The sequence below is a fragment of the Ustilago hordei genome (assembly GCF_900519145.1).
Source record: "Ustilago hordei strain Uho2 genome assembly, contig: UHO2_contig_08, whole genome shotgun sequence".
Lineage (NCBI taxonomy): Eukaryota > Fungi > Basidiomycota > Ustilaginomycetes > Ustilaginales > Ustilaginaceae > Ustilago > Ustilago hordei.
In genome coordinates this window covers 621,404-643,052 of record NW_024545262.1, presented here as the reverse complement: position 1 = coordinate 643,052, position 21,649 = coordinate 621,404, and the positions used below count along the sequence as shown (strand labels likewise).

The 21,649-nt window shown below is 51.2% G+C and overlaps 8 protein-coding genes across 8 annotated transcripts; 4 read left to right on the top strand and 4 right to left on the bottom strand.

The window, feature by feature from the left end:
- Positions 1–2,384: 2,384 nt before the first annotated feature.
- On the top strand, positions 2,385–2,771 carry UHO2_04325 (uncharacterized protein; the record flags this gene model as incomplete). Its single annotated transcript, XM_041555998.1, has 1 exon — positions 2,385–2,771. One exon carries the CDS (start codon positions 2,385–2,387, stop codon positions 2,769–2,771), a length of 387 nt encoding a protein of 128 aa, XP_041411932.1.
- A 361-nt stretch (positions 2,772–3,132) lies between these two features.
- On the bottom strand, positions 3,133–5,154 carry UHO2_04324 (uncharacterized protein; the record flags this gene model as incomplete). Its single annotated transcript, XM_041555997.1, has 1 exon — positions 3,133–5,154. One exon carries the CDS (start codon positions 5,152–5,154, stop codon positions 3,133–3,135), a length of 2,022 nt encoding a protein of 673 aa, XP_041411931.1.
- A 1,562-nt stretch (positions 5,155–6,716) lies between these two features.
- UHO2_04323 (uncharacterized protein) lies at positions 6,717–7,649 on the top strand (the record flags this gene model as incomplete). The annotated part of the gene is made up of 1 exon (XM_041555996.1): positions 6,717–7,649. The coding sequence occupies one exon, from the start codon at positions 6,717–6,719 to the stop codon at positions 7,647–7,649; it is 933 nt and encodes a 310-aa protein (XP_041411930.1).
- A 162-nt stretch (positions 7,650–7,811) lies between these two features.
- Positions 7,812–10,529, bottom strand: UHO2_04322 (uncharacterized protein; the record flags this gene model as incomplete). The annotated part of the gene is made up of 1 exon (XM_041555995.1): positions 7,812–10,529. One exon carries the CDS (start codon positions 10,527–10,529, stop codon positions 7,812–7,814), a length of 2,718 nt encoding a protein of 905 aa, XP_041411929.1.
- A 602-nt stretch (positions 10,530–11,131) lies between these two features.
- On the top strand, positions 11,132–15,205 carry UHO2_04321 (uncharacterized protein; the record flags this gene model as incomplete). Its single annotated transcript, XM_041555994.1, has 1 exon — positions 11,132–15,205. The coding sequence occupies one exon, from the start codon at positions 11,132–11,134 to the stop codon at positions 15,203–15,205; it is 4,074 nt and encodes a 1,357-aa protein (XP_041411928.1).
- A 109-nt stretch (positions 15,206–15,314) lies between these two features.
- UHO2_04320 (uncharacterized protein) lies at positions 15,315–17,384 on the bottom strand (the record flags this gene model as incomplete). Its single annotated transcript, XM_041555993.1, has 1 exon — positions 15,315–17,384. One exon carries the CDS (start codon positions 17,382–17,384, stop codon positions 15,315–15,317), a length of 2,070 nt encoding a protein of 689 aa, XP_041411927.1.
- Positions 17,385–17,871: 487 nt separating this feature from the next.
- On the top strand, positions 17,872–18,384 carry UHO2_04319 (uncharacterized protein; the record flags this gene model as incomplete). The annotated part of the gene is made up of 1 exon (XM_041555992.1): positions 17,872–18,384. One exon carries the CDS (start codon positions 17,872–17,874, stop codon positions 18,382–18,384), a length of 513 nt encoding a protein of 170 aa, XP_041411926.1.
- Positions 18,385–18,516: 132 nt separating this feature from the next.
- On the bottom strand, positions 18,517–21,498 carry UHO2_04318 (uncharacterized protein; the record flags this gene model as incomplete). The annotated part of the gene is made up of 1 exon (XM_041555991.1): positions 18,517–21,498. One exon carries the CDS (start codon positions 21,496–21,498, stop codon positions 18,517–18,519), a length of 2,982 nt encoding a protein of 993 aa, XP_041411925.1.
- Positions 21,499–21,649: the final 151 nt, after the last annotated feature.

The following is a 21,649-nucleotide window of genomic DNA, read 5'->3' as shown; positions in this document are numbered from 1 at the left end:
GAGCAGGAGGAGAAGGAGTGAGGACAAGACAGGTCACATATGGGACCAGGAGTAGAAGCTGTAGAAGCAGTGTCAAGAGGGACTTACACCTCCTAGGAGGGGCAAGAGCAGTGTTGCAGGCAACACTGTAAGAGTCTATATTTACACTCACTCCACCATTGTAGAGGAGTGGATCCTTATCCACTCTACACATAACTAGCTATATCTTTACCATATTGTATACTTAGTTGTCTTGTCAAACAGTTGCAATTGCAGGACATTGCTTCTACTATAGCACATGTGCCATATCACCACTTCTTGACATCATCCATAGGCAGTACTCCACTGCAAACCAGATATCAATCAATACTGAAGGCAGTCTCTTACTGTGGTCCAGCTCTCTCAATCTCATACCAAAGGCAGTCTTCCACTGTGGTCCAGATAACAATCAACCCAACCCAATTGTGCTGCTGTCAACATTACAGATGCTTGTGTTAAGATGGACACTGTTGCACCACACCCTGGTGTAGTCTCAGCAAGTTCCTTAGGGCTTTGATTGTGCCACACTACCACTGGACAGAGTGTCCACAGCAGTTAGTCGGAACTTGTTTGAAAGCAGTGTTACAATCTATTCCAGCAAAACCCCTTGTAAAGAGCTCATACAGGAGATTTCACCGAGACCAATCCTAATTGACCTTTAACACAGATTTCGGGTTCCAGGCACATGACCGCTTACAGCAAGTTCCTATTCTTCCTTTGTATCATCGTGCAAACCTCCATCGTTGGCATGACCACAATGTGGGATGAGGTCACTAGATAATTTGCCATCTGGCAATGTAGATTATTGATAAGCTGCTGCAGCTTTTTGTGGACCTTCTTTGAGCGCTTTTGAAGCTTGCAGCATTGCATAGATGACAAGGCAAATGGTGTCAGGGGTCTTGCGCCTGAAACACGAAAACTGCTGGATGAGCTTGTTCCAGCAAATATCAGCAAAATGTGTCAAGTGAGCTCCTCCTGGCAAATCTCAATGAGATGTGTTGGGAGACACACTTCTAACAGGTTTTGGCTGACCACTGTGAACACTCCATTCAGAGGTAGCATGGCACGTTCAGAATACTTGGATACTTGGTGAATTGTATGATACACCTGTCTTTGCACAAGTGTTTGTTATGCATGGACAGTTGTATGATGGTACTGGTTGTGGTGCCAGGACCACAGTGGAGGTGCTGCCTATGGTTGAGGTGTTGTAGCGTTGATTGAGGGGTCAACAACATCTAGAAGTGGTTATACAACACACACACACACACATGGAGTAGTTGCAATTCCCTGCAATTGCAACTGATGGCAATACTGAAAAAGAGACTGAGAAGCTATACTGAGCATATGGTAAAGTAACTGAAGTGTAAAGTGGATGAACTCCCACTCTTTCACTGTGACGAAGTGAATGTATGTATATATATGTATGTATAGTGTCGCCTGCGACACTGCTCCTGCTCCTCCAGACCCTGAGAGAAGCAAGCAAACAAGCCAATACTGTGACTGAATCTTGTGTTTTTGGACCCCTTTCTTTCTTGAAAAAGTGTTGGACTCAGTCACAGTGTCATGCAGCTCATCTGTGTGGGAACTGGCACAACACTTGTGACTCTCTTCATGACACATTGAGTGCAACACCAACCTTGACAAAGTGCAGCCTGGAGGTGAGTGCAAAGGCAGGGAAGGTGATGGAGAAGAAGAAAGAGAGGAGAGCAAGCAGGACAGGTTAAGGTGTTGTGACAAAATGGAGTGATGTGTGTTGGTCACGTGCCCCTTCGCTTACCATAGAGAACAACGGAGGGTGAAGGGTGGCTGAAGGGGCACTGCACAGTCAGTCATCTTGCAGTTCAAGTGTAGGTGCATTAGGCGTGGGATCTGTGTGTGTCTGTGTTTCTCTTTTTGAGAGGCAAATTGACCGAGCTACGTAGCTTTGAGCTCCTCTCTTCATTTTTCGGATTTCTTTTTGTTCTTCAGCCTATACCTCGCTTAGTGTTTCTGATTGCGGGGTAAAAAGACTGCTCGATCCCCTCATCTCCAGTTAGAGTAGGACTTTTGTTGCAGACCATCGAACGAACCTTTCTCTCGGCCTCCATAGTCACTCTTAATCACAAGAAGCGAGATCTAGAATAGGTCTTTGGCACAGCCTACAATTCAAGCGCCACTCGAGAATGCTGAGTATAAGTAAAGGCTGAGAAAAAGGGTGATGGAGGTGCGTGGCCGTAATCTCGAAAAATCCGACCAGATTACAGTAGAAGCGCTTGGCTTGGCTTTTGCTCCGACACTTGCGCCAGCGCTTCATCTCTCTTTGCTCCTTCTACATGGTCTAGCCGAATCGACCAAGCAGCAACGAAAGCCCGTCGGAAGATCACACGATGCCGTGTTACCTTTCCCCTTTATTCCTGACATCATCTCCCCACCTCGTCTCTCAGGATCTAAAGCAACCGTTCACCAGGCGCTCGAATGGAGAAGCGGAAGAAGAGGAAAGAGATGCAAGAGGCCGAGTATCAACGGGACCTACTCTAAATTATGGTAAAAAGGGGGTCAAGGCCATGTCCTACGTACTCCGCTTTGCTCATTGTTCAGTTGTCGGGCCGTTGGCAGAAGCGAATGTGGGGAATGTCCAAAGACGGCCGTATGAGGGTCTTGCTTGTGTTCGTACGAGCGGGAACGAAGACTGTATGGAGACGAAGCGGAATGTGATGTGGTGTGATGTCCAGCATGAGCGCTCAACTGCGGGGAAACAATATTCAATGCGATAGAAAAGCTTAACCCGGGTATAAAGTTTTTAATTCGACAGCGCCTGGGCCATGTGAGCGGTTGCCTTGGCGTGCTAGACCCTGCTGCTGCAAACTGTTGCTGTTTCCGCTCTTTTCTCTCGATTTTTCTAAGCGAAGCGAGCCGGATTTTAGCAACAAAAATCGTTGCGGGAGCTGCCGCATTTCAAATTTGGGTTTGCCGAAGCGACGCCAATATCTGACCTCCATCTACGATTCGCATCCCGACAAAGTCCCGATCTATTCGATGGCATCTTCCACGAGTCGTTCACCAAGCTGCAGATTCTACGTCTATTGCTAGGATCATCTGGATATCATATGTATGAGGTGGTACTGATTGTGAGAATCAGCGACGCTGCTTCTTCTTGTCACTACCGCTGTTGCGAGGTTTCCCATTCGAGCTTCCTCCTTTACGTTTGCCTGCGTCCTTGAGATCCTTTTTCTTCTTCGCATTCTCTGCTTCTGCCTCCTTCAACCTCTCCAACACGTACTTGAGCACTCTCTTCTGATCCATCAACACCCTCTTTTCTCCCAACCTCACCACCAGTGCCCTTCTCTCATTCTCTCCACTCACCTCACCCTTCCGGCTTCCGTACAACTTTGCTTCTTCCTCCTCGACCGAACCACCATTTGGATAATCTCTCAGCCTGAGATCGATCGCATTCATCATAATCTCACTGACAGAGACACGCACAGTCTTGCCTCCTTCCAAAGAGTGTTCTTCTTGCGCTTCCACTCTCGCACTCGGACCTTTTCCTTTCGCTTTCGCCTTCTCGAACGTCTCCCTTGACTGAGTAAGGACGCGGGCGAGAGCGATCATCTCTTCGGAGATTCCGCCGCCAGTGGCTGCTGCTTTGAGTTCTTTTGGGCTCGGTTTCTCGGGCTCTGCTCTGTGTGGCGGCTTTTTAGACGGTGTGAAGAGGTAGTTAAGGATGAACACTTCGTCAATGCCGAGGGATGAACATGCCCATTCCAGTCTCTCTTCTAGATCCTTCTTCAGATCTTCTTCATTGCGAGGGAGAAGAGAGGAAAGGTGGGAGAAGGTAGCTTGGAGGATGAGTTTCGCATCGAGTTCGACTACATCGCTTCCGTTGGGTTCGTCAACGTGACCATATCGACGTAGGAGATCGCTGTTCGGTGGGTCGGCGTAGGTGTTGAAGATCTGTTCACCGGCAGAGATGGGTTTGGTAGCTCGCATCTCGAGGACGTGCGACTTGTAGAAAAGTCGGGCATTATCGGATTCGAATCGCGCGTTGAGCATGTCTGCCATGGGAGTCATCGAGATATCGATCACGTTTTCTTGCTCTTGCTCTTCTTCGTCGTCATCATCATCATCATCATCATCGCTTTCGTCTGATTCGTTGCCGTCGTCTTTGGTCTCATCCACTTCTCCATCATCTTGTTTGCTTTCGTCCGCTTCATCATCCGTCCTGGCCTCTGCTGCATCGGCCTCACCCTCATCTTCCAGCACTTCCGCTTCGGACTCATCAACCTCCTCGTCCTCATCATCGTCCAGATCGTCCATATCAACCGTCTTCCCTTCCAATCCTTTCTTCCGACTCTTGACGTGAAAGCTGCGACTCAAAATCCTCGATCCCATAATGTGGTATGTCTCGAGCGGGTACCATTCCCGAACCTCTGCATCACGCTGCTCCTCACTCTCGACGCCATCCAGGAACACATCTGGTAGCGATTGAATGTAGGGAAGCGCCTTAATGTGGTAATCCGCCTCAGCCTCATCTCTCGCGATCTTATCCGCGATCGAAGTGCCTGCCAAATGTTTCAGATCTGCTTCTTGCCAGAACATCGGCGTGCTGAACTCTGTTGGCATGATTTCAAAGTACGCTCCCCAATTTTGCTCACCAAACTGTCGTGGAGCTTCGCGGTATGCTGCGCCCTCCTCATCGGTGCCTTCGACCTGAGCGATGTTATTCGATGGTGCTGCTTCAAGGTTCTCCATCGACACATCTCCGTCTTCAGCACTTGATCTCGACGTTGATGCGGAGAAGAGTTTGGCGGCTCTTCTACGCTCGTACATCATGGCCAATATGAGAGGTAGCCAGCCCATTTTGCTGATCTGCTTCCAAGTCAGCGCATCCGAAGAGGAGCTACTTGAGGAGGAAGTGGAGGCTTCAGCTTCTGTGCATCGTTGAGCGAGAGTTGATGTAGCAAGATTGAGCAATACGTGACGAGGGATCACAAAAATGGTGTCGCCTGCTTTAATGGGGGATGTGGCGACCATGCCTCTGCCCATGCCAGGGATGGGTTGGATACGGCATCGTTGGTCGAGGGTCCCTCCGGATTGGCGGAACCAGCGGAGGAAGTTGGCCTCCACTTCAGATGTCGTCTGCCTGTTGTCGGTTGACATTGTAAATCCAATCAATGTCGCTTGGATGGCCGACCTTGGTCTGTGTCGATGGTGTCTGGGTCTGGGTGGTGTGGACAAATCCTCCTTGCTGAACCCTGAACGTCAGCTTTTTCTTCTCAACACAGAGAAATTAGAGAAGTTTCGGTTACTTACCTACGACCAACGACAAACTCGTAAGCGAGTACGTCGGAGAGGTGAAGATGATGTTGGTGGTTCGGAAGCAACAACTTTGTCAAAGACCAACTCGATTTTTGGGTTGAGCAATTTGAAAAAAAAAAAAAAAAAAAAAAAAAAAAAAAAAAGATTAAAAATTCCAAGTGACGCGTCTGTGCGATTTATAAGCATGTGCTCAAGTTGAGGGAAACGTAACAATGGTTGGAGACGCGTCGGAACCAAACAGAGCCTACGGGGTCCGCGGAGGGCAAATAACCATTGATGATACGAAACCAGACGAAACCAGACGTCGGTGGCTACGCATGTGGGATGCATAGGCGTTACCATGACAACTTAGGAGCAATGTGAGGGGTGAACTAGTCATAGATGGGCACAGGCTGAAGGTAACCACCAAGCATGCACATATATATATGCTTATGTAAATAGCACTCAAAAATGACTCATCAGTAACTTAGCGCCAAAATTCTCAGCTGCTCACCAACCCGCGGCCCTCGGAACCGGCTGATACAGTGAGATCCGTGAGCTGGCGGATGGTAGTACTCGTGGTCGCGATCAGGCACGGGTCGGTAAAGTTAAGGTTCACGGCCTTCGGTCTCTATTACCCCGTATGTCTCTCACTTCATATACCCCATCATCAGCGCACTGCACTGCCGACAGCATGAACAGCAGCCAGGTCACCGCTTTCGCACTCAGCACACTACCTCCTGTTGTGTCTGAAAAGCTGTAATCGCTCTCACGCAGTGGGTAGCTTGCAAATGTTAGGAACCAAGTTGAAAGTTGACGAGGACGAGGACGAGGACGAGGAGTTCCTTGCCGACGTCGATTGGCCAGCAAGACCATCACCGCCGCAAGGACCTCTTGTAACTAGTGCATCAGCATCAACTCCTGTATCTAGTTCACAAGCACGCTCATTTCTCAATATACTTTCACACTCCACTCATCATTGGTAAGCAGTATATGTTACACTCCTCTCAAAAACATGCTTGAAGAGCAGTTAGGCGTTGACTTTTCCAACGCCTGCCTGCTACTAATTGAAAAGGGCCTTGGGCAGCGTCCACGCCTACGTCGACTTCGTTAACCTCGTTTAAAACTCAGCTGGTCTTTGAGGTCCTTGCCGAGGCCGAGTCCGGCGTGGACGTTACTACCGAAACCTCACTATTCTGGCTGCTATCTCGGAAGTCGGGCAGAGTCGGCATTCCGGCTTCAACATTCCCAAAAATGCGTCAAAAGTGAAAGAGAGCGCGTTACGCCACGCTCGAATCGACAACAACGACGACGGTTGAGCCATCCAAGAAGAAGAAACAAAGCCAAAAGCCAAACCCACTCTCGTTCCTTCTTCCTTCTCCACCACCACCACCTTTATCTCCTCCCCCACTGTGATCGCAAAGATGGCCTTCACCATCACCATCGAGAAACGCACCGCTCCGGGCAAGTCAGCCTCCAAAGGCTTCCCTCTCACCATCAACCTTGCCTCCGCCCAATCCACTCTTTCCGAAGTCAAAAAACAAGTTGCTTCCTCCTCTCGAAAACTCACCCCCGAACGTCAACGCATCACCACCGAAGACAAAAAGCCTCTCCTCGACGATGATGCCTCCCTATCCTCCCTCAACATCACCTCCGGTCAAACCCTCTACGTCAAAGACCTAGGCCCCCAAATTGGATGGAAAACCGTCTTCCTCACCGAATACGCCGGTCCCATCTTCATCCACCCCCTCTTCTACTACCTCGGTCCCAAAATCTGGCACCGGGAATACGTCCCTTCCAGAATGCAAACAGTCGCTCTCACTCTCGCCGTTGCCCACTACGTCAAACGCGAACTTGAAACCCTCTTCGTCCATCGATTCTCCAACGGCACAATGCCGTTGTTTAACATCTTTAAGAACTCCACCCACTATTGGTTCCTTTCCGGATTCTTGCTCGCTCCATTCATCTACTCGCCCTGGTTCTCAGCTGCGTCTATAGCGGGGACTATTCAGGATAACAACACGTTCATCTTCACCACCGTCGCAGTTTGGGTTCTTGCGGAGCTGAGCAATGCCTACACGCACATTATTTTGAAGAACCTCAGACCGGCGGGTACGAAGGTGAGGAGGATTCCAAGAGGGTTCGCGTTTGAGTTGGTTTCGTGCCCGAACTACTTTTTCGAGTTCGTAGCTTGGGCAGCCTTTACAGCGTTGACGCTGAACCCGGCAAGTGCTTTGTTTGCGGCGGTGAGCACGGGACAAATGTGGGTATGGGCGGTGAAGAAACATAAAAATTATAAGAAGGAGTTCGGTAAGGAGTACCCGAAGAGGAAGGCCATGTTCCCTTTCATTGCCTAAGCACGACACTCTCTTGTTCAGGAAGCTGCTGCAAACACAGCATGTTGTGCACAACCAGCCTGTTATTCAGCGTCGCCGAGATTCGAAGTGGTCTTCGAATGCAATGCAAATGCCGTTTCCCAAGGATAACAGAAATGAAAGTGCGAATGTGTGTGCGAGGGATCAACAATACGTAGGCCTCGAAACACGATGATAATCCAACAACTGTTCCGGACTACCATATACCAAATGCAACGGCTTTTCCAACTCTGGTAAAGAAGTCACTTTCTCTTGCCAACCCCATTTATTCTCCCTCCTTCTCCTTGATCTCATCGAATCATCATCGTCTTCACTCCCATCTTCTCCACTATCACCCCTGCTTTCCCCTTCTTGACTCTGTTCTGGATCCAAAGAACTTCTTCCACTTTCCCCTGCGTCCTCATCAAAACTTGACGGAACGGGCAAAAACACATCAGCCCTCCTCCCACTCGCCCGTACCACATCCTCCTCCTCCCCATCCCCTTCCTCCTCTCCCACTAACCCGCCACCCAACGTCGTCGGCCGCAACACATGCTCCAAAAACGCCCCAACTCTCCGATGCAGCGTCTCCAACCGCGCCACCAACCCGCCATACCGCAACTCCAACGTCTCCCAACCATGAGGCTTATACATCGACATCCAAACCTCCCTATGGTATCTCCACAACTTTCTCGCTGCGTCCGCACACCTCCCCGTCCTCCGATTCAACTGTTGCAGCTGAGGCCAATTTCTCGATACATACGCCTGATGCAACCTCTGCCTCAGATTTGCCTTCAACGAGAGAGTCCGGGCGAGTAGCCGAGCAAGTTCGAGTCGAGCGTTGAACGGGTGATCCGCTAAAATTCGAATTGTTTTCATCCCCCCACCCTCGCTTGTGCCTGTAACGGAGGAAAGAAGCGAAGCAGCTGCACCAAAGAGTCCTTTCTTTTCCTCTTTGCCCTGTGTGGATCGGACAACAAGTGTATTGTGGTGCTGAAGCGGGTTCGACAGAGTCACACCCTCCACCCGTTCCCCTAACGTTTCAGCTAGGCCGGCGTAGTGCGATTCAGCATCGAACCCACTTGCAACCAATGTTGGCTCCGCGAAGCTATGCACCGGATCGCTCCAAAGCATCCACTTGCTCGTGTTGGGAGCAAAATGAATCTTATCGTCCTCCGCAAACTTATTCCCATCCTTACTCGTATCGTCGATAGAAGAAGCTTGGATAAAGTCGTCCCAATTCGCACCCACTATTGCATCAAACTTGGCCTTCACCATCCCCACTTCCAACCCCCTTTCTCCACCCTCCACAGAGGAGGTCGTTGTGTAGCAGTGATCAGCATAGTACACCCAAGCAGGCAACGAACTCCACAAATCCACTTCATTTCCTTCATCTCCCCAAATCGTCAAAAATACATGTTTCACCCCTACACTCCTCTTCGCAGCCGTCAAATTTACCGCAATAGTCTGAAATGTAAACGGCAAAGCAGTCCAAAACCTGGACCAAGTCCAGCTTCCAGCAGCTAACCAAGGACTTGCACCCCTCAACTGTTCATGATTCCTTATCCTACCTTCATAGCTCTGCACACTCGTATGGTAATAATCCCAATAAACCAGATCTATCCCACCCGGCAAACCTTGCTCCTTCACATCCAAGGGTTGCTCCGAATCGTAGTACCCCACTAAACTATTATTCCTCGCTGATAGGCAGAAGAGCATATCGCTCCAAATCATCGGCTCTAACCCCATACCCTTACATATGTCATTCACCTTTTCCAAATGCTCGACAAACACTTGGCTGCTTGGTTTGTTGTTCGCATGACCAAAAATCGAGTAATACCTCCCCTGGGAGAGTCCATGAGTCTCATCCATCCCTAAATGAATCTTCTTGCTGCGGAAAGGCGATGTGGCAGCACGAATCATCTTCTCCAACATAACATAAGTCTCTCCCCACTCCGGAAGCAACACTTCTGCTGTATCTCTCAACGCCAGATATCTGGGCCATTGCAACATCTGACCCAAATGTCCTAAAGTTTGGATACACGGAATGACTTCAACTCCCAACATAGCCGCATAGTCGTCAATCTCTCGCAGCTCGGTGTGGGTGTATCCACCACGCAGGTAACCGAAGAAAGGTTCTCCGTCGATCTCGTACGTGTCCTCGGTGTAGAGCTGGAGCATGTTATACCCAAGAAGAGCGAGAGTGCGGAGGAGATATTTATTGGAACGGACGTTGAGGACTCCATTTCGGGAACAGTCGATCATGGTGCCGATTGTCTCATAGTCGGATTTCTGCGTGATGTTCAATTTGTTGTTGGCAATTGAGGGCGAGAGGTAGTATCCTGAGCTGTGGTTTTGGGGGAACAGATTAGGGTGTAGCGGCGTAGGTTCAGAGATAGAGCTTGAGATTAGGGAGAGGATGTCCTTGCTGACACCAAGAATGTGCCCGAGAGCTCGGTAGGCGTGATGCGGGGAGGCAGGATGGTAGGTAATGTTGATGATGAAAGGTGCATTGACTGGCTGTGAGCGTGAAGCATCGGAGGAGGAGGCGAAGTTAGAGAATGAGGTGGAAGAAGTCCATGTCAAGGGATCTATTGCGGTAAATTCGGTGAATTGAAGGTTCCAGTCCCAGACAGGCGCAGAGGATGAGGTGCGGCCTCCGTTGTGGTTTGGAAGGCCATTGGCGGGTAGGGGCGAGTTGCCCCGATGAAGGTAGAGCACATCTGGTCGAATATGGTGCCGAACTAGCTCATCGATTCCTTTTGAGATGGGAGGAGGAAGAGATTGCTGCAAAATACAGATCCGAATGCGTGGCAGATAGGATAATGGAACGGCGTCTGCTTGGACGCTGCTTTCTTGACCGCTTCCTAGCTCGGGGCCCATCGAGGCGTCTCGTATCGTATCGGCCATCCTGAACGCACTGAACGGCAGCCAAGACGTCCGAGTGCTTGATCGAGTGGTGTCGAATGTAGGTTGTTTCGAAGACGATGGTGCTGTTACAATTCCAGGAACCGGAGAAGTAAGGGTACGGTCACTGTTCCTCACCGCAACATGATAAGGTGGCCCGTGTGTAGCAAACCGCAGTCAAGTGGAGGCATTTAGCCTTATCGACCGTATCGGCTGAGCCTGTGCCCTATTGGACGGATCTGAAGGCTCTCAAATCGGGGACACTTGACGAGATTTCGCCGAGATCACTTTCAGAGAATCTGTTAAGTTCTCATAAATCTACACTACCGGAAAATGACGAGAAGAAGATAAAAAAGGTGGAGTTTTGGAAACGTCATGAGTCTGTCACTCTTTCTTCTGATAGCTGATCATATCGACTAAGCAACCACTAACTCACCACCATTTTTATCACCGTATCATTCGACGACAACAGCAGCAGTATCATCGTGATCCAGTTCCGCATATCCGCTGCATATCTAACCGTATCTCTCAACTGGCTCTGGCAGCGCACAAGGTTTATTTTGCGTAGTAGTGCCATCATGTCGGACCCAGCACAAGCAATCAGAGCCTACATCGTAGGCTCATTCCAAGACCTTCCCCCTTCCCTCATCAACGACCTCGCCACCGGCTCAGTCTCGCTTCTCGGTCTAGTCCGCCTCCTCGGCGAATACCTTACATCCGAAGAAGAAGACACTCGCACCCGTGCGGTCCAACTCTTGTCCCATCTCACATGTCATTTCCTTGAACCCAGCTCCCAATCACAACCTATCTCTACACAGCAGCCCTTATCCAGCATATTCACTATCCAAGCAGTCCGAACACTCACTTCCTTCTTCGCGCACAAGGTCGCAGATGGTGTAATCATCTCTGACAACTTTGTTCGATCTTCGAAAGCGCCTGAAGTGTTACCAGACACTGCACCACGGGCTAGGAAAAATGACGTGGAACAGAAAACATTACAGGGAAGTGCTATGCTTGTAAGCTCGCTGAAAGCGCTTACTGTCTTGGGTGCGTGTAAGACTCCAGCGGGAGTAGCACCGGGTAGAGAAGCGCCAGTGAAAGGATTTGGTCAGGAACAAGCGCATGCAGTCGCAGATGCACTTTTTACTCATGTCGTGGCGAGCAACCATCCTCAAAGTCTACGCTTCATCATCTATCGGCTGTTGGACAGCTTGGTTGCTCATCATAGAGATGCGCTCAAAGCATATCGCTCTTCCTCCTCCTCCACTGACACCACCGACGAGAAGCCAAATTCGCCAACACCAATGGAAGTCGATCCACCCACCGCCGATGCATCCCAATCCGAGGTTTGTCAAGGAAAAGACTTTCTCTCAGGCTATGTCAAGATGGTTTCTGGCGAAAAAGACCCTCGCAACCTAATGGTTCTCTTTGGCGTCGATAAAGTCTTGTTGACTGAATGGATTATGGATCGACAAATGACCGAAGAGTTCTTCGACATTACTTTCTGTTACTTCCCCATTACTTTCCGACCTCCGCCTGACGATCCCTATGGGATTACATCCGATGATCTCAAAATTGCGCTTCGAGCAGCGATCTGCGCCTCTCCCGCAATGGCGCCCCTCGGCTACCCTCTGCTATTGGAGAAGCTCAGTGCAGTAGGCGGGCCAGCCAAACTCGACACCCTTCGAACACTTATCGCGGCTATGCCAGTCTACGGTCGTGCAGCAGCACTCGCCAACGCCGAAAAGCTATGGGAGAGTCTCAAGATCGAAATTTTCCACGCGATTGATGACGAAACTGGCGATCTTGCCGTTGACACGCTCACCATGCTCCTGCATGTCTTGTACGAAGCAGTGGACCCGCCAAAGGGAATCGCGCCGAAGATGGTCCATGATTGTTTGGTCGAGCTTGAAGAACCGGGCAAGTCACTTGCGAAAGCGGGGATTAAGGTTCTTTCGTGTTTAGTGCGTGCTAGTACGAGTACTGCGTATTTGGCGGTGTACGGGTTCATGGATCAGATGACTAAGATGTTTGCTGATCCCGAAGACCTTGCACAGCGAACCCCCATCTTAGCGGGAATTGGAGAGCTGCTGGAGGCTTTGGCGAAGGTGTATCGTCATGCGGAGCTTTCACGAGCTGGCGAGGAGACTGCGGCGGTAGGGAGTGAGATTGGGTCAGGTCAGCTGTTGCCGGAGAGTGCAAAGGGGAGGAGCTATGCGGGGGATAATCGACCTTTGGATGCCTTTTTGGAGGATCTGTTGAACTGTCTGAGCAACGGGCTTAGATCGACGAGTTACCGTCGTTCAGCAATGCTAGTCTTTTCGTCAGTAGTGTCGATTTCCATCCTCAGCAGCAATGGTGCGCCTGGGAAGGAGGGTAAGGCGGAAAAGCCGCTGTTAGACTTTGACGAGCTTAGTTTCCTCACTCGGGAGGTTGCTTCGTTGCTCACGTCGTCCGTGGGGGATGATGTGAGGGAGGAAGCGCTATGTGCAATCGAGGTGATTTCGAATGAACGCACATCGAATACTCTTGCTGCAGCAAACCCGACCGCGAAAGTCATCGAACAAGTGGTACTCCCTGTGCTGTTGGAGAAGTTGCCGGATAGGATCAAACCCCTCGATGATCCCGAAGGACGAACCCCAGGTAATGCTATGGACGATACAGGGGCCGAAATCGAGCTCATCAAAGCCAATATCCGACGTTCCCTCGGCGCTCTTTCACGCCTATGCGTAGCTCCATTCCTTTTCGAAGCAGTGGTAGTCAAGCTCTTCACGAAGTTAGAACTGTGCTGTCGACCCAGCTCCCGCACTTCATCCGGCGGTACAGGCGAGGAGAAGGGAATCCTTGGGTTAACAGATACAAATGAACAAGGTAAAGCCGATTCCACTGTTCAAGACCAGCTCAAGTCGCTGCAGGAAGCTAATGTCGGATATGCAAGGGGGTTGATTCTGACTCTGCAGACAATGGTCGATTTGAAGCGAGCGAACGGACATAGGGATTTGACCAAGTATGCGGTTACTTTGCCGCCGAGGTTGGTGACGTTGGCGCTTGCGGGAGTGGAGACGTCGAAGAGTGGAGGGGAAGAGTTGAGTATCGCGGCGGATCCGGCGGTTGTGGCTGATATGGCGGCACTGTTGGGTACGTTTGTGAAGTTGCTGGATGGAGCGAAGCAGAAAGAGCTGCTGAGTAGTCTCAACAAGACGTTTGTTCGTGGTACTGGGACCTTTGTCGAAGGTGCGACTACAGAGAGGGAGTCTTTAATTCAGAGCAGCTCCAAGCTGAGGAACGCTTTCGCTCCGTTCGGTGAAGGGCATGTGGCGAGTAGGAACGCAATTGCGCTATTGAGTGCTGCTGTTGTTGCGTCTAACCCTGCTGCTGGAGTGGTTGTTCTCACCTCCGAAGGTAAACAGGCAACGAAACACGAGGCCGCACTCTCGTCCCTCTCAGTTCTGCTCGATTGGGCACTCGCCTCGGCCCAAAACTCAAAGAGCGCCACCCTCAAAGCATCCGAAGCACTCCAACTCAATTCGGCTTTCTGGACCATCGTCAGTCTCACCAACAAGTTCATCGACGAATCCCAGCAAGCTTTCCTTGACCTGCTCGACGCCTTCTGGATCAACAACATCAAGTCTTCCTCCTCCTCAGCCTTGGGTCGTGCGAAGAGAAGGGTAGCATTGCAGATCTGGATGTGGCTAACCCGCGCATTGGTGGTCAAATCCAGCAAACTATCCGAAGCGATGCTCAACAGGGTTCTGATTGAGATTTTTGATGATGTTGCGTCTAAGATCTTTGGTCAGGCTCCTACGACGCAGCTGGTACAAGGAGGTAGGGGGGAGGGTAAAGGGGTAGAGGGTGCGGAGTGGAAGTTCGCTAGGGCTGCAGCAAGGGATCTCTCCGCGATTGTTGGCGTGGGTGAAGATGGTATTGCGACAAAGGAGAACGGGTTTACGGTAAGGCTGTTGTGGAAGCAAAAGTTATTTAGCTTCTTGCTGCCGAGGTTATTGGAGAGTTATGGTGCCGCTGCTAAAGTGACCCATTCGCAAGGCCACAATCATGCTCATGGGGAAAAGTGCGACCACGAACATCAGCACGGAGAGAAGGATGTGGATGCAAAGACGATCTATCTTGTCTCCCTGGCCGGTCTTCTACCCTCTCTTCCGTCGACGATGCTGGTCGAGCGATTGGAAGGTCTTTTTCCGCTTCTGATCCAGGCTTTGGGTTTACCGGATTCAAAGGCGCGAGCGGCAGCTGCTAATGCTATCACGGTGGCTAGCGAAGTAGGGAAAAAGCTCCCATCTTCCACTGAGGCTAAGGCTGGGTTCAATCCAACTGCGCTCATCGCCGAGCATCTAACTTCGATCGTTACTAGACTGCTGGCGGATATCGAGCCAAGTGATTTTACGCCAAGCTTGACGAGGATTGCCGCTTTGCGAACTTTGGCTAGTTTGGCGGCGAAACCAGGAGGTGTGGAGGAAGAAGCAGCTGGAAAGGTGGAGGCAGGAGGGTTGGAGCATCACCATTTGCACCCGCTGAGGAATGTCGTGTTGAAAGAACTGGGTAGGGATGGGAAGGGGATTGATGATCCAGTGAGGGGTGTTAGGAGTTTTGCAGTGGATGCTAGGGATGCCTGGTTTGCTATCTCTGAGACATAAGGCCATGGAACTCATCAACCGGACATTTTGCAACTCATAGAAAGTTCACCACGATTTTGAGCGCAGTCTGATAGAAGAGAAGAAGAGAGAAAGAGGGAGTGTAGCGATTTCAAGTGGAGAAATAATACTCATCGCCCATAACGCCTGCTTCGTAGGCTGGTTTGGAGTCTTTCTTCTCCCCCACAACTCCAGCGTCCGAGATGTCGGGTTTGATTCCGGTCCCAACTGCCAACACTGCCGTAGTCACCGGAGCCGGAGCAGGTGTGTCTGGTGCAACAGGCTGGACTTTACCAGTCACGGTACCGAAACGAGAGAAGAACCCTTGCTCGCCAGAACTGTCAGCTTGCAATCTCGGATCAATATCCCGCACCAACCCACCCTCTAACGTGCCCTCTCTTGCTTTCTCTTTAGCCTCAGCACTATCCGGTGTCAACGGCGAGCTCTCCCTCCTCTGCTGTTGGGAACTTGAAGGTAAAGTCGCAATTGTAGCAGCCATATGCGTCTGGCTTACCGACCGACGTGGATAAGTGCTTGGACCCTTCCTTTGCACCGTCGGTTCAGAACTAAAACTTCTTCCCCCACCTCCCTCTCCATCCGTCTGAAAAGGCATCTCAGGCTCGACACTCATCTCCGCTTCACTAGAAACATTCTTCATCCACTCAAACACTTTCCCCCTCGCTCTCTCTACAATCCCTGATCCACTCTCTACTTCATCCCCCTCGTGCTGTGGGATCTTGTGTTTTCGCCCACGCCTTTTGTCCTCCCCTGCACTGCTTTCTACGCCAACACCTTCGAAGGGTCCAACAGGCGCTTTTCTTCGACGTTTGCCGGTCCAGCCTGCTTCTGCTCTCAACCTTTCTCTTCTTTCTCGTTGCAGTTGTGTGTTTCGAGCCCTTCTGAGAGCGGCCTGCATCTCAGGGGAGAGAGATTGAACAGTTTTGCGATCCAAAACATCGTCGAGACGAAGTTGCCGACTCTTGCGACGACTTGCTTTTTCAGTCGGATGTTCTGCAGACGCTTCGAGTGCAACAGCGAGGATCTCGTTGGCGGCTTTGATCTTTTCGAGCACGTCAGGGGTGTAGTCTTCCTTACGCCATCGTCCGCGGCGTTTGGGCGGTTCGTTGGGATCAGAAGGATCAGCCTTCGTTGCGCTCCCTGGGACTTTGCCGGCTGTACTGCTGCTTGCGAGGCTGCGTCGTGGGGCAGATGTTGTGGCGCGGGGAGGGGTGGAGACGGAGCCAGAAGCATCGGCTGCATGACCTGAGGTGTGTGAGTGGGGAATGATGCGTTTGGCAGAGTTGTTCGGCCTGAAGTCTCCATCATTTGGATCGTCATGATCATTGGGCAGAGTCTCGTCTTCGGCGTCGGCGTAGTCACCGTCGTGGTCGGATTCCATGACTGCCTCTGCGCCAAGTGCGAGCCCATCGTCTTCGTCGTAGTCCTGCAAATCTGCTTCTCCATCTTCGTCGCCAGGGAATACGTCGATTTGTCGTGGTCTACGGGAAGGTGCTGAGTGACGTGCTACTGATAGGCGAGCAGCAGCTGGTTCCTGTTGCTGGACTGAGGATTGACTGGACCCCGCCACTGGTGTCGCCTCTGTCTGGTACTGATACTGAGCCGCAGAAACTGTTCTTCTCGGTGCTGCCGCAGGGTAGGTGCTGTCGGCTGGTGCTACTGATGCTCTCGCCTGGAAGCCCGCCGTACTAGGCGTCGATGACCGTTCGCGCACTCTTGGCGGCCCACCCAGCAAGAACTCCAGATCTTTGCGCGTTGGTATGTTCTGTCTCGGTGCTATCATCGGCATCACGTACTGCGGCTCGACCACTGGTGCTGGAGCTGGCGTTGCCGATGCTCGCACTACATATGCTTGCGGCTGCTGTTGTGGTTGGGCATAGAAGCTCGAAGTCGTGATGGGTGCTGCAGCATGGGGCTGCGGCGGAGGTTGCATCGCGGACACATAGTGCTGCTGCTGCTCCTGTGGTTGAGCGCGTGCCTTCTTTGGCGGCAGGTATGATGTGGATGCTGTAGCTGTCGACAGCTGCTGGTGCTTCGAGGTGCTGGCCCAGGGATGCAGCGGCTGCCAAGTATCGATCTCAGCCGACTGGGCTTTGCGTGGTCTGCCGCGTGGTCTCTTTACCGGTGGGGCTGAGTCGATCGCGGTTTCGTCGGTGGGAACCATCACCGGTCGTCTCTTTTTGTTTTCGAAGTTGGGCTATGCGATGGTTTCAACCTTTGAGTGGTGCACATCGAGCGCGCAGTGATTCAGACTGTGAGTGCTGGGGGTATATAGAACAAGTCGACGGTAGGGTTTGATGATGGTGTTGTTTGGTGGATAAAGGCGTGAGGAGATGGAAGTGAGTAGATGGAAGTGAGCAGCAAGTCAAAGGCCGAGAGAAGGTGGAAATCAAGTGGGAAAGTGTGTATGTTCGAGACGCGACTTTGTTGGATTTGCCATTTCACCAGCAGCAACATAATAATAATTCACGCGCCTCAGTCATTCATCAGACATCGCCGATTCCGATTTCCACCTCCACTGCCCGATTTGAACTAAACCTTCCATCTGGATCTCACAGTTGAGCTTTCGCCTATCTTGGCACAGACACTCTTTCCTGCCTTCTTCTCCTCTTGGTTGCCTTGCTCCAACAATCACCCTACTCGCTCACACAATGTTTGCAGCAACAACGTCAATCCTACCCCTACTACGAGCAACATCGCAGAGACCTCTGCTGACACGCCGCACACCCATGACAGTCCGCACCTTCACCTCAACACAACTCCGCAGCCTCGCAGCACCACAATCAACACAAGAAGAAGAACTGAACGAAGCCCAACGATACCTTGCGAACAAATCGGCATATAAAGCCGCTCGAGCATCCAACCCGACAGGTGCTTCAGCGAGACATGCCTCGCTCTACAGCCATATCTTTCCAGCGCTGCTTCGCATATTAGCCTATGGCAGCAGTGCCTACTTCGGTCTACATTTGCTATGGAACGTATTGGATAGAGATGAACAGACGAAGCTGATGAACGCGCATACAGCTGGTTTGGAAAGCACGGCGAGAAGCATTGCTGAGAAGGTCGAACAGGCGCAAGCCAAGGTGTCTGACGCAGGGTCGAAAGTGGTGTCAGAGGTAAAAGACGGACAGAAGGAGGGTAAGAAGAGTTGGTGGCCCTTCTGATCAGCATCATTTACGCTATCATGTACTATCTCTCAGCATCAACAAGGATCACAAAAGCATACAAAAACTGCGGAAAGAGTTGAAAGTGGCGGGTAACAATTGATGACTAATGATACAAGATGGAACGGGGACTTAGGAAGCAACGACCTCCATCCCGACCCAAACCTTCGCTCCCTCCTCCTCTTTCAAGCCGATGTCAGGCAACCAACACAAATGGCTACCAAATATGACCCTTCCCCTTGCATTCCTTCTGTACTTGGCCAAAGCTTTGAGGGTCTGAGGTTTGACTTCACCCGTCTCCTGATCCACACAAACCATCAGACATCTCCTACACTCGCCCAGGACACCGAACACGTGTTTGCCGCCCATCACTACTCTGCTCAACTCGTCCTCTGCAAATGCTTCCACTGCCTTAATTTCCTGAGCTGACGTGCTGAGGGGAGAGATGAGAAAGTTGGCACGAAAGCTAGCTGCCTGAGCCATTATCCCACCTTCCTCCTTCCCGTCCAGCGAGTGAGAGATAGAAGAGTAGCCTGAATCTGAAGCCAACTCCTCACTGCCCGGAAGAAGCGCAGGTTGAGAATCTTGCTGAATCCACCGACTGACTTTGTCCACACTAGCAGAGTCGATCATCAGGAAAGGCGACTCGTTGCTGAATATGAGCGGGATCTTGTCGCTTCCTGAGTCGAGTTTCGAATGTCGGCTTACCTCGGTTGCTTGTCGAGCAAGCGTGCAAGATACGCCTAGAAGGTCGGTGAGCATGCGTCGCAAGATTTCGCACTTGTGCGCTCTTGGACGGATTTCTGCTCCGCACACCTCTGCTGAGATTGAAGAAGATGCATCGTCAACATATTGCGAATCGTCTTCCAAATCCACAGCGACGCTAGTCGAGGAACCGGCGATGGAAACCGTCATCTTGCGTGTAGCCAGATCGATACTGGGTCGGATTAGAGCCATCTTTGGGAAACGTTTCTGACTCAAAGCTTTTCCGTTGGCAAGGTTCATTACGATCCATTCTCTGTCGTACTCCAACCCGTGTCGTGTCAATCCCCATTCCTGACCAGGGCGGAGGTTTTGACCGGCGCAAGACTTGACCGGGTAGACGGTGATGTTGGCCAGTTCGAACCTCTTCTCCTTCCTGGATGCAGTCTTTCCTGAAACGCTGTGCATTGAAGAGATGGGAGAGCAGGAAAGGAAGAACCTGGCAATAAACCCAATCAACCGTTCCACATCTTCTTCCACATTCAGCAGGCACAAGCTCGCCCTCAAGGACACCGAAACAGCAAGCCCAGCATCAGCGCTGGCATCATCGCATCCAACACCCTCCGCGTATTCCGTCTTGAGCTGTTCGTGTGTTATGCCGAGTTGAGAAGTAACGAAACCAGGATTGCAGTGTCGACCCATACGAAGGTGTATGTTGCTGATGCTGGCGAGTCGTTCCACTTCTTGTGGTGGGACTATGGAGCCGTTGCTGTTAAGGATGTTGAAGTTGATAATGGGTCCAAACTCCTTCTCTGCGTCATTTTCTGGATAGAGTCGGACGACTGCTGATCCATTTCCATGCATCAAACCTCGCATAGCACGAATGAGCTTCTCTCTCAGACCACCAACGTACTCGCTCCGAGCAGCCCAAGGGCCGAACGTCTTGCCGTAATAGTCGAGTGCTTTATTGACGGCAACAATACCGTGTATGTTGACCGTCCCATCCTCGAACCGCGCTTCGAACTCTTTTCTTGGCTTTGTCCAACAACTCTCTGCTAGGACAGAGTCGACAGTCCCACCGCCAAAGTAAGTCTTGTTGCTGAGTCGAGGTGCGGCTGATGCTTTGACAAGGAGACCGCCGAGTCCAGTTGGGTAGCCAAAGATCTTGTAGAATGAAAATGCGATCATGTCAGGCGTCTCCTCTGGCAACACTTGTGACATATCGAGCCTAGAGGAGGAAGAGAGATAGGAAGCTGCATCAACCATCACGAGCGTGTCGTTCCTTTTGGCTCGACACACTCGCTTGACCAGATCCGAATACCTTCGACCTGTAGCATTGCATTGCAACGGCAGCACGACGAGTCCACTGGCGCCAACTTGTGTCAGATCATCGTTCTCGCTAAAGCTCGAGCTGGTCACACCTGCGCGTGCAGCAATAACTCTGATCCCGACTGCGCTTGTGTGGCTCTCTAGCAAGTAAGAGAAGCCAGGGGACGCTTTGGATGAGCTAGCGACAGAATTCCAGTCGAACGACTCGCCGACAAGTTTTAGGGAGGCCGTTGCGCCAGAAGTGAAGACGAGATGCCAATTGTGCGTGTCTTGAATGCCAAAGAGCTCGCGCATGACCCGCAGGCGGACAGAAGTAATCTGATCGGCGGTAGAGATAGCTGAGGGTGACTTTGAATGCGGATTGGAGAGGAGCTTGGTTGAGAGCTCGTCTGCTACAGCTTTGACCAAACCCGATGGATAGGGAGGTGCAGCTGCTGCATCAAGGTAGCATGCGTCAATTAGTTGTGGGCATTGCTCGCTCTGAACTCGCGATACTTTCTCGGGGACTGAGCTTTCATTTCCGGATGGTGCTGCGGGCCGTGATGCTGAGCTTCTCTTCTGAAATGATGGAGATGACAGCTGTGATCGAGGCTGCGAGGGCTTTGAGTTAGCAGCTGAAGGAATCTTCGACTCTGATGTAGTCCTTTGCTGGTCGACGGCGAAGCGCTTGGCTGATCGGTGTTGCTGCTGCCCCGAGACGAGCATGTAGATGGCCAGAGACGCTACAAGGCGCTGAGTGAGACTAAGTTGCGACAGTAGTGATGCGATATATGGCGTTATTAGAACAAGCAGCGCCGCAAACGCGGCAAGCGTGCATGCTGACATCTCTGAAAGGCCTGCAAGCGTGAACTGCGCCGCTATCATCACGAGATCTGAAGAACCAGGGTACCAACCGGAAATTGAAAAGGCGTCAAGAGCCAAGGAAGGCGCAGAGAGGAAGCTCAAAGCGTCGATGATAATGTGAGCATGTTGAAGTTTGTTGTACGAGGTCCGTAGCAGTAGTAGAAGTGATGTAACCCTTATCGCAGATAGAGAAGTGGGGAGGTGATGATGTCCAACAGAGTCGCCGGGTCGAGCAATCATAGTTGGCGATGGTCCTGAATGAGAAACTCAGATCCGCCACTTGTGCGGTTTCGGAGTTGGCCGAGGTCGCTATTTTGTGACGCGAACTTTGAGACGGCCTAACAAAGCTGTTAATCCAAAGATAGCAGTTTCTATGAAGACAGGTATACTT